This window comes from Wyeomyia smithii, chromosome 3, assembly GCF_029784165.1.
Source record: "Wyeomyia smithii strain HCP4-BCI-WySm-NY-G18 chromosome 3, ASM2978416v1, whole genome shotgun sequence".
In the NCBI taxonomy this organism is placed as follows: domain Eukaryota; kingdom Metazoa; phylum Arthropoda; class Insecta; order Diptera; family Culicidae; genus Wyeomyia; species Wyeomyia smithii.
This window is the reverse complement of record NC_073696.1, coordinates 218,364,905-218,379,172: the sequence shown is the minus strand read 5'-3', so window position 1 is coordinate 218,379,172 and position 14,268 is coordinate 218,364,905. Positions and strand designations below refer to the sequence as shown.

Genomic DNA, 14,268 nt, shown 5'->3' with positions numbered 1-14,268 from the left:
AAATAAAAGACCAGCTTTAAACGGCATTGCAGAACATACAACATGCGGTTGTTCATTTTGAATTTATATATAATTTATATGTTTTCAAATCCTCTGTGCAGAGATAGGCAGTGAACTACGGTTCAGAGAGCTAAGAGCAAGAGAGTTGTGTCGAGAGAGAGAGAGAGAGATAGTCACTTGAAGCTATTATAATACTTTAGAAAATAGGAGTCAGTGGTTGAAGTGTAACGGCAGAGATTGGTTGCAAAATATAGAGCCCTGGAAAAGGAGTATTCAATTGGTTTTCGAGTTACAGTGAACAGAAGGCGTTACCGGGAAGCGTGTCTAGGAAGGTAAGATTCAACATTTTGGCGCAGTCGGTAGGATCTAAAAAAGGATGTTGTGCCGTTTGATTTTGAGATGAAGTATATTGCAGGACCTGCTAACATATCAGACTCACTATCGCGACTGTGCTCACAGTTCGATTTACCTTTCGACGAGAATGCTGAGCATTATTTATGCGCAATTGGAGAAGGGCTTACAGCAATAACTTTGGAAGAAATACGATTGGAAACTGTATGCGATGAAATTTTGGCAGGAGTTGTTAAGGCACTTGAAACCGGCATTTGGCCATCAGTACTTTTTCAGTATCAAGCATTCTCTACTGAGTTGGGAATTCCAAAGGGAATTGTGGTGCGTGAAGATAGAATCGTGCTGCCAGAAAGGCTTAGATTAAGAACGCTGGATATAGCACATAGAGGTCATCCCGGAATAGTGGCTATGCGTATGAATCTCCGAGAGAAAGTGTGGTGGCCGGGTATGGATAGAGATATCGTAAATAGGATTAAAGAGTGTGCTGGTTGCGCTGCAGTGAGCAAACTAACACCACCAGAACCGATGCAGAGGGAAGGAATGCCAGATCGGGCCTGGCAAGAGATTGCGATTGATTTCTTTTCAGCAAAGGAGTGTGCGACGTTTATGGTTGTTGTCGACTATTATAGTTGGTTTCTACGGGTTATCGAGATGAAGAGTACGACTGCAGAGAAGACTATCGATGCTCTGGAAGGTATATTTATCGAGCAAACGTACCCAGAGACGATTCGTAGTGATAATGGCCCGCCGTTCTCGAGTGAAGAATTTGCACAGTACTGCTCGAATAAAAACATAAGACTTATTCGTACCATTCCATACTGGCCGCAGATGAACGGTCTTGTAGACGGTCTTGTAGGTCTTCGGACACTTCGGATCGCCAAAGGTCTTCGGACACTTCGGATCGCCAAAGCAACGAAGTCGGACTGGCGGAAGGCAATAACTGAGTATGTGTATGTCTACAATACAACACCGCAACCAGTCACCGGAAAAGCTCCAATGGAACTTCTAACTGGTCGGCCGGTGAAAGACTTATTACCCTCTTTGAGAACCGATCCTAGCTGGAATCGCGACGAAAGCGTGCGCGAAAATGATGCTATCAAAAAAAAAATAAAGGGAAAATCTATGCTGACCAACGTCGTCATGCGAGAGATCGAAGTTGGCGATTATGTGATGATTAAGAACAACGAATGCGGGAAAGTTGAGCCGAAGTTCCGCCTAGAGAAATTTCAAGTTTTAAAAAAGAACGGCAGTGATACAATCGTCGTAAATGAGGACGGTGTTCGGTTTCGGCGTTGTATCTCACATCTTAGGAAATGGCCTTCTACCTCGGCTCAACTCAAGACCCCAGAACCATCTGAACCTTCAGCATCGAACAATCAAGAGAAAAGAGAAGACACACTTGTCTCTCAACCATCATCAAAGGAATTCGTGACGGCAGAACAGAGTAGTCCACCAGACGAAAATCCGCGAGAACGTCCTAGAAGGATGCGGAAGCTGCCACGTCGTTATGACATTTAATAAACAAATGTAAGTTTGAATTTTGGAGAAGGAGTGAGATGTAGAGATAGGCAGTGAACTACGGTTCAGAGAGCTAAGAGCAAGAGAGAGTTGTGTCGAGAGAGAGAGATAGTCACTTGAAGCTATTATAATACTTTAGAAAATAGGAGTCAGTGGTTGAAGTGTAACGGCAGAGATTGGTTGCAAAATATAGAGCCCTGGAAAAGGAGTATTCAATTGGTTTTCGAGTTACAGTGAACAGAACGCGTTACCGGGAAGCGTGTCTAGGAAGGTAAGATTCAACACTCTGCAATACTGATGTTGGGCTGAAATTATTATGGAATATTGTTATATGTTGTTTGTAATGCAATTGATTAGGAAGTTATTGATTTGATGTCAGATCAGGTACTTACTGCTAGCCAACGAATAAAAAGCGACACCAATTGTTCTTCGGAACCGATAATATCGCTGTTGAAAAATTTTGGCATATACATATACTCAGGGGTAGGTAAACAACATATATAATAACTCAAAACTGAGTAAACATGGTAATTATGAAAATTTGGGTAAATGTTACTCAATTATCCAGTAACCGATAACTCACTTTTTGACATTTTGCATATGAATACCCAACTGAGTAGATCCTAATCAGATTAGGGTTAAAATAAAGCAGCGTGTTTGTATGTGATGGTACCGTTCGAGTAGTTTATTTTGTACCAACTTTTTTGGAAGATTTCTTCCTGAGGGTTACGTATGTCTTATATATGTGAAAAAAATTCGCTCTAACACGCTGACAGTTCGTATATGGGCGAACTGTCATTGTAGCGATCTCGAGCAGATTTCGAGCAGTTTTTAATTGTGATTTAAAAAGCGAAGGACCACATACATAAGACATACGTAACACTCAGGAAGAAATCTTCCAAAAAAGTTGGTACAAAATGAACTACTCGAAAGTACCAACCTCTGTAAAAAAAACCTCTGTTTGAGTAGTTTATGGAGGTTGTGTACCTGCGCAGCCCTGCATTTGTCTCGTTCCCACTCGAAAAATGCAGCATTGATTTTGTAAACAACTTTTTGACAGTTTCGTAAGGGATTTTGTTGGGGGCTCGAGTAGAGCCGCTATGAAGAAAATTCATTCCGTTAATTTTCGTCGAGCAGTTCATACTGGTGTTGGTACCGGGTGATGTGGGGCAAAGAGTACCAAAAAAAATCGCCAGTGTTACGTATGTGGAAGGACGACGATAGAAAATTTTTGAAAATCACGTTTTGCTTATAAAATGCAGTTCTTTCAGATGACATAAAAAATGATATAGCTAAACAATCCAATTAGGTTGTTAAGCTACTCACGGATTTCTGGTTATTATATATCAGGTAGAAAAATTTAATTTTCCGAGCAATACGTGATTTTTTTAAATTTTATATCATTGTCCTTCGATTGTTGAATAAAAAATAAAAATCGCTACAATGACATTTGATATATGGGCGAACTGTGATTTAAAAATTGAATGACGATGATAGATTTTTTTTTTGAAAATCACGTTTTGCTTATAAAATGCAGCTCTTTCACATGACATAAAAAACTGATATAACTATAGAGCCTATTTAAAAAAAAAAAACGACATTAAACAAAAAAGAGATCACGTAATGTCGGCATAATACTTCAGGTAACAAAATGACGGTTTGTCGTAGGCCTGGCAACAACGAATCCGACAAAAGACATTGCAAAGGCTTACCTTTCTTTCTTCTCTTTCAACTTGCAACTTTCAAACCGAAAACGACCGCCATAAGCGTAACTTGTGCTTTTATAGGTACGACGTAAAGAAACCACACCACATCAGAACACACGCGAAGTGCCGTAAAAGTGAGAAATTGTTATAAATATTGTTGCGGTGCTTAGATTGGCGATTTGGTACTAAGAACAAGCAGAATTCGTGATTTTGGGAGTGATTAGATAAAGCCTACGTTCGGTTTTGCTGAGAGCTGGTTACGTTATTGTCGGTGTTTGTGCAACATCAAATTGCCAGAAGATTCTTTGCAAAATGTTCACTTGCAAGAAGGATATTGATCGACATGTGAAAACATCTCTAGCAAAATTGCCGGAAACTGAGGTAAGCATAATGAATATCTAGGTTAATCGCTGAATCATCGGCTTACTTTTCAAGCAGGAAAAATTAATTGCGATTCTTTGGCAATGCTTTTTTTTCACACCCAAGTAAAATGTACCGCCTCGCAACCCTACTTCAAATTTTTTTTTTTTTTTTCAGAAATATACGCGTGGTTTAGCAATAGCTCGCCAGTATTTCAAATTAGGCGAATATGCTAGTGCTGAGCATTGGTTGTCCTGTTACCTGTCAGTGCAGGAGGATAGCGCCCAGGCACACAAACTGCTTGGTCAGTGCTACGAAAAGCAGAAAAAGATTGATAGAGCCATCACCTCCTACCAGCGTTCTTTGCAGTTGGATTCAAAACAAACTGGATTGATTACTGACGTGTGTAAGCTGCTTCTCGCGGAGGACAATTTTAGTAAAAATTTGTCAAAAGCAAAGCATTGGTGTGACATGGCTGAAACGGAACGGATTACTCACGAAGCAGTATTAAATCTTAAACTGAAAGTTGCAAACAAAGATGCTTCTGCAGATAACAAATATGTGAAAGAAATCATCTTGAAGGAAATAGTGTCTCGTCCGTTGGATGTTGGTTTGAGAATACGTTTAGTGAAGCATTTTCTGGATGAGAAAAAGGTTGACGATGCCTTCAAGTATTGCTACGACATCGAGATGAAATTCAATGAAACGTTCCAACAATCGCTCGAATGGACCAATGCCATTTCCTCAATGTTGTCCAAATACGCTGATGTGAATGTTAGTTCATATCAATCCAGCTGGAGTTACTGGGTGCTCCTAATTATGACCTTAGATCGACAAATTTATCTTAATTTACTAGCGGACTTTTCCCTTCAATCAATCAAGCAAATCAACCTGAAGGAAATAGCCTCTTTAATACAGGAATTGGACCAAACATTGCGAAAATTCTCAGAGAAAGGTCGCAACTCATGCTCACAAAAACAGCTAGTCGAGGAATTTTTGCGACACTATCGAGGACAACTCATGCTGCATTCTGCATCCCTGTTGTTCAAAGATGAAAAGCAAGGCGGAAAGGCGCGTGATGTCACAACAAAATGTTTACCATTGCTGTTCTTAGCGTATCAGTGTGGTGTCCCGGATACAGATGCACAGTGGTTGAAGCATTGCAACGAGACTACCAGACAGTTGCTGGCACATTGGAACAAACAAGCCGCCTTCCGCTGCTGTCAGGCCGGCTACACTATCCAGTCCTGTGTTGATGAGAGTGTTGATGCATCGGTTATTGCGCAAATTCAGAGTGTAACGGAAAGCAAGATTTGGAATACAGCAGATGATTTGGTCAATCAGGTAGGATCCATTTAATCTATTTTCGTATCATTTGATTGATATTACTACATTTGACGCTGACATAAACTCGATGTTTGCGAAGTAACGAGTAATAAAACTTATTGAGATTGATTTTTTTAGTACTGTTTTTTTAAGTACCGTAAAATAGGTTTTACGTTTTTTCACAGATAACGTTTCTTCTGCAAGGAATTTAATATTGTCGTTAAGATTGAATTCATTCTTTCTTTGAAAACATCAACTTAATAACTCACTGGTCATATTTTATATATCGGTTATAAGTAAAATGTTTTGCTAATTCTCCACCGGTAAAAGGAAACAGTGAATATATTGTAAATGGTCCGCACTATGTTTCACAGTAAAAAATGTCATGACACCATGTCACCAAAAAGAAGCTAACTCACAAAAAGTTATATACCTGAGTCCAATTTTTTATGATCATACAAAACCTAGAAATATGGCTGTACGTGATTATTACTACTTACGTTACAATTTGTAAATTGATCTAAAGCGCCTATAAATTCACACTTTTCACTCTCATGTCTAGCAAAACAGTATTTTTAATAAATTTTGATGTTATCGCCTTTTTCTCACAGGTTCGTCAGTTTTGTTCCGACGCTGGCTGGAAGAAGAACATATTTCGCTCACTCTACAGCACTAATGGTGACCAACTATCAAAGATGGCAACTTCATACTTCATGCAAAGCCCGGCAATTGGTGAACCCAAATATGTTCTACCCAGACAAGAACATCTGCAGATGTACCTCGAGATGGCTCAGTATCTATTTCCTTCGTCCCTACCATACCAGGTCTATCTAGGTTTAGTGATAGAAGATATATCCGAATTGAAGTGTAAATCCTTCAGTGGTCTGAACTTTTCGACCAATAATCTGGACAATTGCAACCTTGAAACACTAAACCAACTGGACGTTGATTCATTTCTGTATTGTTCGGTTTTAGTTGCCAAGAGTTGTTTGGAGGGAGAAAGAAAATACCAGGATAAATTTAATACGGGTAAACCATTGATTTTGCCTGGTCCAAATATGATACCTGGGTTGTGTGAAGAAAATAAGGTAGACTGGTGGAACGCTGCTTGTGCACTTTTTAAAAATACCAAAATAGAAGGATTATCTCTAAATAAGCAACTTTTGCAACACGGATTACAAGCAGTACGTGGCGTGGGTACACCAATTACAGACGTTCTGGTTTTGTTAAAACTCGGAAAAATCCTTTCAAAGAGGGCTTCTGCAAACATCTTGCCAGAGGAACGACGTCAGTTGGAATTGAGAGCAGAAAGTGTTTATAAGGCCGGTGTACTATTATGGAAGATCAGAAATGAGGCATCTTTTGGCAGCACAAATGTTTTCTTCAAATATGGTATTGATTCGTATGAATGCAATCAAGAAGCTGTAAGGCTTTCCGAAGACGCTTTGACTTATCTGGCGGGAGTTTATTTCAAACATGGTCGTTATGAGGAATTTACTCACGATTTCGGTGGAATACCGTTGCCATTCGCAGCGTATTTTAGAGCTGAAGCTTTTAAGAAATTGGAGGAATCAAGCAAAACACCTCTTAAGTCGAAAAAGCTCTACGGTGAGAGAGCCCGTGACTGTATTAAACAAACTCAAAAATATTTAGAACTGCCATACATCGAAAAGAGTCATCCTTTACGTTATGTGGTCAGCAGCGAAATTAAACGTTTGCAACTGAATGAATCATTAGACGGAAGCTTCAACAGTTCGGTGAATGGATTTGGAACAGCCGCTATTGACGACAGCGATCATTTTCAATCTTTCAGCTCCTCCACCAATACAGGACCAAATCGATCTGAGCGAGAGGCGATCGCCAAAACTATTGAGCTTGAAAGTCTTATTCGTAAAATGATGGAAACATTAAACTTTGTAAAAGAAGACGTTCTCAACATTAGAAATGATGTCGGAGATATCCAGGAACGATTGGTGAAAATTGAAGATAATATTTACAAAAAACCTGTAGAAGACGATGCCACTTCTGCTGCTGCCGTGCTTAATGATTTGTACATGTTGGATGAATTGCAAAATCCGTCCTATGTCAATCAACCTGCCTATAACCAGAATATGCAATCATTAACTCCGACTATGGCCCCGGGCCATTCTCGAATGTCAACCCACCAAGCCGCGGCCGCGGCAGCAGCTGCAGCGGCCTTGCAACAGCAGAACCCATATGCACAGTTTTATAATACCTCATACCCAATGTACATGCAACAGTATGCTCAGCAGCAGAGTCGTTCTCAAATCGGAGCTATTCCATCTCCGATGCACACCTATCAAGATAATCTGCTTGTTCCCGCAGCCCCAACTGCATATTACCAGCAGCCGCAACCAACTCAACCATCGCTTCCTTCTCAGGTCGCAATTCCACCTCAACAGCAAGTTCCAGTTGCATCCACCAAGAGTTCATCTTTAATTGAACAAGCGCTTCAGACACCTAACCTGTTAAATACTTGGAACTCGACCTACAACTCAAATTTCCCAAACGCAACAACACCGCAAGCTCCCGTTTCTATGGATAAAACTCCACCGGTAAACGTTGTAATAACAAGTTCAGATCCCCTTCCAACAAACATCTCGATCGGAACAACTCAACCAACGTATAGCGTAACGATTCCTCCTCAACATATTAAACATAGTGTAATTGGAAACACCACAGTTGGAGTCGGTAGTGCTATTTCATCTACCGGAGCAGGCATTGAAAATATTTCACCCGCTGGTGAGCCGACAATTAACACCAAATTCCCTATGGCTGCGCCAAAAATGACCACACCGGTTGTCACACCTGGTTTGTTCAGTCAGAACGTCGGTGCTGCTAATCCTGAAGAAGCTGGAGACGACGATGAAGATGATGCCGTAAATGTATCTGGTGAATATGATCCCCGTCCTGATTTTAAACCAATAATCGCTTTACCGGCAGAAGTCGAAGTGAAAACTGGCGAAGAAGACGAAGAGATGATATTCTGTGGCCGTTCTAAACTGCTCCGAATTGTGAACAAAGAGTGGAAAGAGCGAGGGCTGGGTGATCTGAAAATTTTAAGAAGTAAAACCGATCCTTCGAAATATCGAATTGTTATGCGCCGGGATCAAGTGCACAAGATAGCTGCTAACCATTCAATAACACCGGAACTTATAATCAAGGCTATGGAGAAAAATAACAAATGTTACATGTGGGCCGCAATGGATTTTGCTGACGAGGAACCGAAAAAAGAAACTTTTTGTGCTCGATTCGCGTCTCCTGAGCTTGCCAAAGAGTTTCATGATAAATTCAATGAAGCCAAGGACGAAATTATTCGCTTGAAAAAACTAAACGAGCCGTCAAACGCTAGACCAGACGCTTCAACTGTACCACCTCTGGGTGTCACATCTACACCCGTCAGTAAGCCCATATTCGGTTCTCAATCGACTCAGAACACTGTAAAATCTACTAGTACCGCAAGTACGACTCCATCTACTACCACTAATACGAGTTCACTGTTCCAAGGGTTCACCTTTACAAACGGTAAAGCTCCACAAATCAAGCCAACACCTGTCTTACTTGAGCATACCAAGGAAACTCCTAAAGTAAGTCCGTTCGCTTCATTCACTTTCGTAGGAAGTAAACCGTTTGCTGGAGTTCCAGCTTCGGAAAGTGACTCTGCTGGCAACAAGTCATTCACTGATATTTTCGGCAGCCTAACTAAACTTTCTACTCCAACCGCAACAACTGGTATAACACCCTTGGTTGATAAAACGCCAGAAAACAAGATCAACATATCTGGTTCCGAGGAGGTAGTAGAGGACTTTGTTCCAACAGCAGATTTTAAACCGGTCATTCCACTGCCGGATCTGGTTGAAGTAAAAACCGGCGAGGAAGGTTTCGACTGTGTATATGAACACCGGGCAAAATTGTTCCGTATGGATAAGGAAGCAAAAGAATGGAAGGAACGGGGTCTAGGAAATATTAGAATTCTCGTGAAGAAAGATGATAAGAATGTAGCCCGGCTATTGATGAGACGCGAGCAGGTACTGAAATTGTGTTGTAATCAGCTTATAACTAAAGATATTAAATTTACACCGAACGAGAAAAATAACTCATTAACCTGGGTAGGACATGATTTCTCCGAGAATGAGTTGGCAGTGGAAACTTTTACAATTCGGTTCAAAACTGCCGAAATTCGGGATGACTTCCACAAAACGATAATGAAAGTGCAGGAAGCAATGAACGACAAGGCGGTTGTTGAAGAGAGTAGTAAACCAGAAGAGAAACCCGAGCAAAAGGGATTTGGTGATCAGTTCAAACCAAAGGCTGGTTCATGGAACTGTGGATCGTGTTACGTGTCTAATAAACCTCAACATAGCTACTGTATAGCTTGCGGGGAGCCTAATGGATCCGCCGACACTAAAACAGAAACTAACGTTTTCACGAATTTCGGAACGAGTACATATTCTTTCGGATTCCAACCATCGGCAGAAACGCCGAAATTCAGCTTTGGTGTATCGCCGTCAACACCTGTGAAAACTGTAGAATCCGATAAACCCAAAGGATTTGGAGATCAGTTTAAACCCAAGGCAGGCTCATGGACATGCGGTGGATGCTATGTGAGCAATAAAAGTGATGATTTGTACTGCTTAGCGTGTGACACTCCGAAGGATTCTTCAGTTCCGAAAAGGGACAGTAAAACATCTATCGCCAATAACCTGCCACAATTCAGCTTTGCCTCTGGTGGTGGTTTTACCTTCGGTACGCCTGCTAATACCACTGCGTCAAGTACAACAGCCACCAATACGTCCACTAATGTTCCTGCAGCAGGAGGATTTGCCTTCGGTTCAACAACATCAGGATTTTCGTTTGGTACTCCATCGGCAACAGTGCCAGCTGCCGCATCAACGATCAACGTCCCTACTACTACATCACCGTCTAGTTTCCGTTTTGAACTTCCGAAACCAACAATGTCGTTCGGCTCCACATTATCGGACAAAAAGTCGACGGCAGAAGAACAGCCAGCTTCCATTGATAAACTTCCGGCTCCAGAAAAATCAACCTTTGAGTTTGTCTTCAAGCCAAAATCACCAGGAAAACCCAAAAGTCCTGGTCGCACGATAAGCGTTGGTTCCGAAACCGGCGAGGGTGAAACTGAAGATGGCGAAGAATGTTGCGAAGAGGAAAACAATACCTATTTTACTCCAGTCATTCCGCTGCCGGAGAAGGTAAGTTACAGCATTTTAATTAATTTAATGCGTTTAAAAAATGTTACTTCCCATTCTCATGCTTGTTTTCGTACGAAATGCATAGCAGTTCCAGTTTCGTTCGAATCAATTTGAACGTTCGAATGCTGCTTTAACTAACAATAACATTCTCCAATTTGGATTGTAAGCTATATCAATTTTCATATTTCGTTTGAAAAAGATGCGCTGATTTAAAAAAAAAATTATTGTCAGTAAACCTTTTAAAACTTTGCAACCCAATTCTTTCGAATCGTTTTTTTTTTTCGTACAAATGTTGGATACCGACAAAAGTAAGAATGAAGGCGATAGTTTCGCTTCAAAAGTGAGCATTTTCTTTGAGGTGTAACATTCATGTAACAAATTTCAAAATATGCATCTGTAAAAGAAGTAAATTAATTTAATAATTTCTTTTAATAAGGTTGAAGTTAAAACGGGTGAAGAGGACGAAGATGTGCTGTATTCACATCGAGCTAAACTATACCGTTTCGTAGACAAGGAGTGGAAAGAACGCGGTCTGGGCGACGTTAAAATCCTAAGGCACAAAACTACTAGGAAGTTAAGGTGGGTTTCATTTGGAATAGAATTCAAGCCATTGCATCATTGGCTTAAGTGGTGTCGGCATAAAACATCTGAGAAGAGTCGACCTCCTTAAATGAATACTAAAACTGAACAGTAATCAAGTTTAATAAAAAAAATATCCTTATTTTACAGAGTTGTTATGCGGCGTGATCAAGTGCTGAAAATATGTTTGAATCATGTGCTTGATGAAGATGTTGTGTACAAGGAGAAAGACGACAAATCATGGCAGTTTGTGGCGAACGATTTCTCAGAGGGTTCATTTGAGGCTATGAATTTTTCGTTGCGATTTAAGACATCAGAAATTGCAAAAGAATTTAGAAATGCAATTAGACGTGCTCTTGGTGAAGATGAAAAGAATATTGAAACTGTGGCCGAGAATAACCATAATACCACACTAGATACCACTATTTCGACTCCGAATAGCAACAATTTCAATTTTTCACAGTTGAGTGACATATCATTGAACGATAAAGAATTGGCCGTTAGCCTTAAACTTCCGGAAAACTTTTTTGACTCCCCAAACCAACCTTGCCCAGGTTGCCGCGGGTGCGATTCAGAAAATTTCCAATTTCCGAATTACACCAGTTCTGTAACTCAAGATTCGGAAGATGACAAACCGCTACCGATGAGTGTTGTCGATGTTAAACCGCTACCACTAACGCCAAAGTTTAGCAAGTCTCCCAAAAGAGTGAGCTTCACTGAGAACCTTGAGGAACAGAAAGTAGTAAACCTATTTGACACTCTGGCGTCGAAAAAGGAGCAAAAAACACCGTTCAGCTTTAGTAATTTCGCAGCAGCAGAAAAACAGTCGTCAGCTTCAACTATTATTGGTAGTGCAGCAAAACAAACAGAACAAAGCACACCGAAATCCATTTTTGGGGGAAATTTCGGGATAACGTCAAATAATACTTCTGCTTCACCGGCATCCGGATCGATTTTTTCTTCATCGCTAAATACAACACCAAAAACAGCAATCGTCTCTTCACAAGTTACCACCGAAAAGAGTAAGTCACCACTCTTACAACCATCAGTGTTCGGGACGTCTTCTCCAGCCTTGAACAAATCTGCGGAAGGTGTAAAACTTTTCGGAACCGCATTCAATCAAAATGTTTCCAACTCCAAGATTTTTGGAGGATCACCGAACACTCCTGCCACTGTTAAGGACGAAGCCGTTCCTACCGGCAATACATCGACACCAACTTTCGGCTCAGCTGGTAAAACAGCTTTTGGAGGAATTTCTAGTGCGACGTCTACGCCCATTTTTGGTTCCGTGGCTATTAATAACTCAGCTTCTTTGGTAGGAGAATCAAAAGTGTTTGGGTCTAGTACTTTTGGCAAAGAATTCAGCTTCGCGGATGCTGCTAAAGGCTTTAACAAAAATAGTGGGGATAGTAAAGCGGAACTAGATATTTTGAAAAGGATGGAACCGGGCGTAAGCTTCGCGGATTTAGCGTCCGGCGGCTCTAAAAATTTTCTGACAAAGCAAAGCGCCCCAAACAGTGGTTTCATAGGCTTGACTGTGAAAGAAGATGTTTTTACGCGAATGGCCAACAAAACGAAGAATGACAGCGGCAATGCGGCCGACACCGAAGACGGTAACGGTTCGGCGGCTGCAGTTGATGAGAATTATGATCCTCATTACGAGCCAATCATTCAGTTACCAGACGAAATTGAAGTACGTACCGGCGAAGAGGAAGAAACGAAGTTGTATGGTGACAGAGCAAAGTTGTATCGATACGATGATAATACTAAGGAATGGAAAGAACGAGGTAGGTTTAAAGTGATATACTTCTACTGCCCAAATGAAATTACATGCATACATATCTCTTAAATAGGTGTCGGTGAACTCAAAATTTTGCATCATCCAGGACGTAATAGTTACCGGATGTTGATGAGGCGGGAGCAAATTTTTAAATTAGTGCTCAATCACGCCATTACGGTTGACCTGCAGATGTCGTCGTTGAATAATTCCAGCAAAGCCTTTGCGTGGGCTGCTATGAATCATGCAGAAGAAGGGGCACAGCTTGAGAAACTTGCTTGTCGTTTCAAAAATGAAGATATAGCCAGCTCTTTCAGAACCATTTTTGAGCAGTGTCAGGAAAAATTACGAAAAAAGCCGCACTTGGAACCAGACCAAGACTAATTCTAGTATGACGCTGGCCGTAAGTGACTATACAGCAAAAAAAGATAGCTATAAACATTCAAATGTTACAATTATTGGTATCCATCTGTTACATCTCAACTTGTTTAATGTAGTTTGTTCCAAAACAAAAAGCCCATCGTTTAGTAACACTAGTTTTGTTTTGTTTTGGTGTTAGGAGAGAATAGGTTTTGTTTATCGGCTCCAGAAATGCATGATTACTGCAAAATAAAAATATACTGTTTTATTGGACACCGCAGCTAATGAACATATTCTTGTCTAATAAAGCTAGTGATTCACATCAGCACGATGGAAAGAACACACTCCACACAGATCATCAAATCAAGTTCGTTTAATAATTTAATAATGAATAATTAAAAATAATCTGAAGTGACAGCTTTGCCCCATGGGCTTATAAACCCCCAGTCTAAAATCCCGCGAAATTTGCAAAGAAAAGACTGACGCATAGCGATATTCTTACCGAAAAAAAACATTTTCCACGGAAAAAGGCATAGTTTGCTCTTCACTTCAGGTTAGTTTTTTTATATGTCCCGCTTATAGCGGATAAACTTTGCTTAAGCATACTACTGTTAACATAGGAAACTAGAATAAGTGAAAAGTAAAATGTTTTCTGAGAATTGACAAGATTCTCTGATTCTGCTAAGCAATAAAAAAATTTGATTTTTGTTCCTGCGCACATAAGAGTCAGCATTTGCGTAATAAACAGTCAGAGTAGATCAACACCATGTCAATGTAAGTAGATGTTAACCGTAATTTCTATCCGAAAATTACCCATGTTTGGCACCATAGAACTGCTCCAAATTTGAACATCTGAAGGTTATATTATTTAGACATTTACTTGTGTCTAGAAGAATGTATGACGTTAAGCTTGTAAATCAAGAAAGTTTTCGTACTTTCTTTGTGAAACAAATGTGATAATTTTTGACTTTGAAGCAAAATTTTTCCGATTTCATGAGCACCTGGTTTAACAATATGTATAAACTTTTCTTGCGACTTGAAAAATTTCATAACTGTA

The 14,268-nt window shown here is 40.3% G+C and overlaps 2 protein-coding genes across 2 annotated transcripts; both read left to right on the top strand.

The window, feature by feature from the left end:
- The first annotated feature begins 399 nt into the window (after positions 1-399).
- LOC129729061 (uncharacterized protein K02A2.6-like) lies at positions 400-1,869 on the top strand. The gene has a single exon (XM_055687542.1). The coding sequence runs from the start codon at positions 400-402 to the stop codon at positions 1,867-1,869; it is 1,470 nt and encodes a 489-aa protein (XP_055543517.1).
- A 1,723-nt stretch (positions 1,870-3,592) lies between these two features.
- On the top strand, positions 3,593-13,989 carry LOC129727946 (E3 SUMO-protein ligase RanBP2). Its single transcript, XM_055686252.1, has 6 exons — positions 3,593-3,956; positions 4,113-5,279; positions 5,873-10,495; positions 10,932-11,074; positions 11,225-12,861; positions 12,928-13,989. The coding sequence occupies exons 1-6, from the start codon at positions 3,888-3,890 to the stop codon at positions 13,233-13,235; spliced, it is 7,947 nt and encodes a 2,648-aa protein (XP_055542227.1). The 5' UTR covers positions 3,593-3,887; the 3' UTR covers positions 13,236-13,989.
- The last annotated feature ends 279 nt before the right edge of the window (positions 13,990-14,268 follow it).

Bases quoted from the DNA above. Each gene is read 5' to 3' on its own strand.
- LOC129727946 (XM_055686252.1), top strand. From the start codon at position 3,888: ATGTTCACTTGCAAGAAGGATATTGATCGACATGTGAAAACATCTCTA. The intron at 5,280-5,872 runs GTAGGATCCATT...TTTTTCTCACAG, and splicing joins CAGATGATTTGGTCAATCAG to GTTCGTCAGTTTTGTTCCGA. The intron at 12,862-12,927 runs GTAGGTTTAAAG...TCTCTTAAATAG, and splicing joins TAAGGAATGGAAAGAACGAG to GTGTCGGTGAACTCAAAATT.
- LOC129729061 (XM_055687542.1), top strand. From the start codon at position 400: ATGAAGTATATTGCAGGACCTGCTAACATATCAGACTCACTATCGCGA.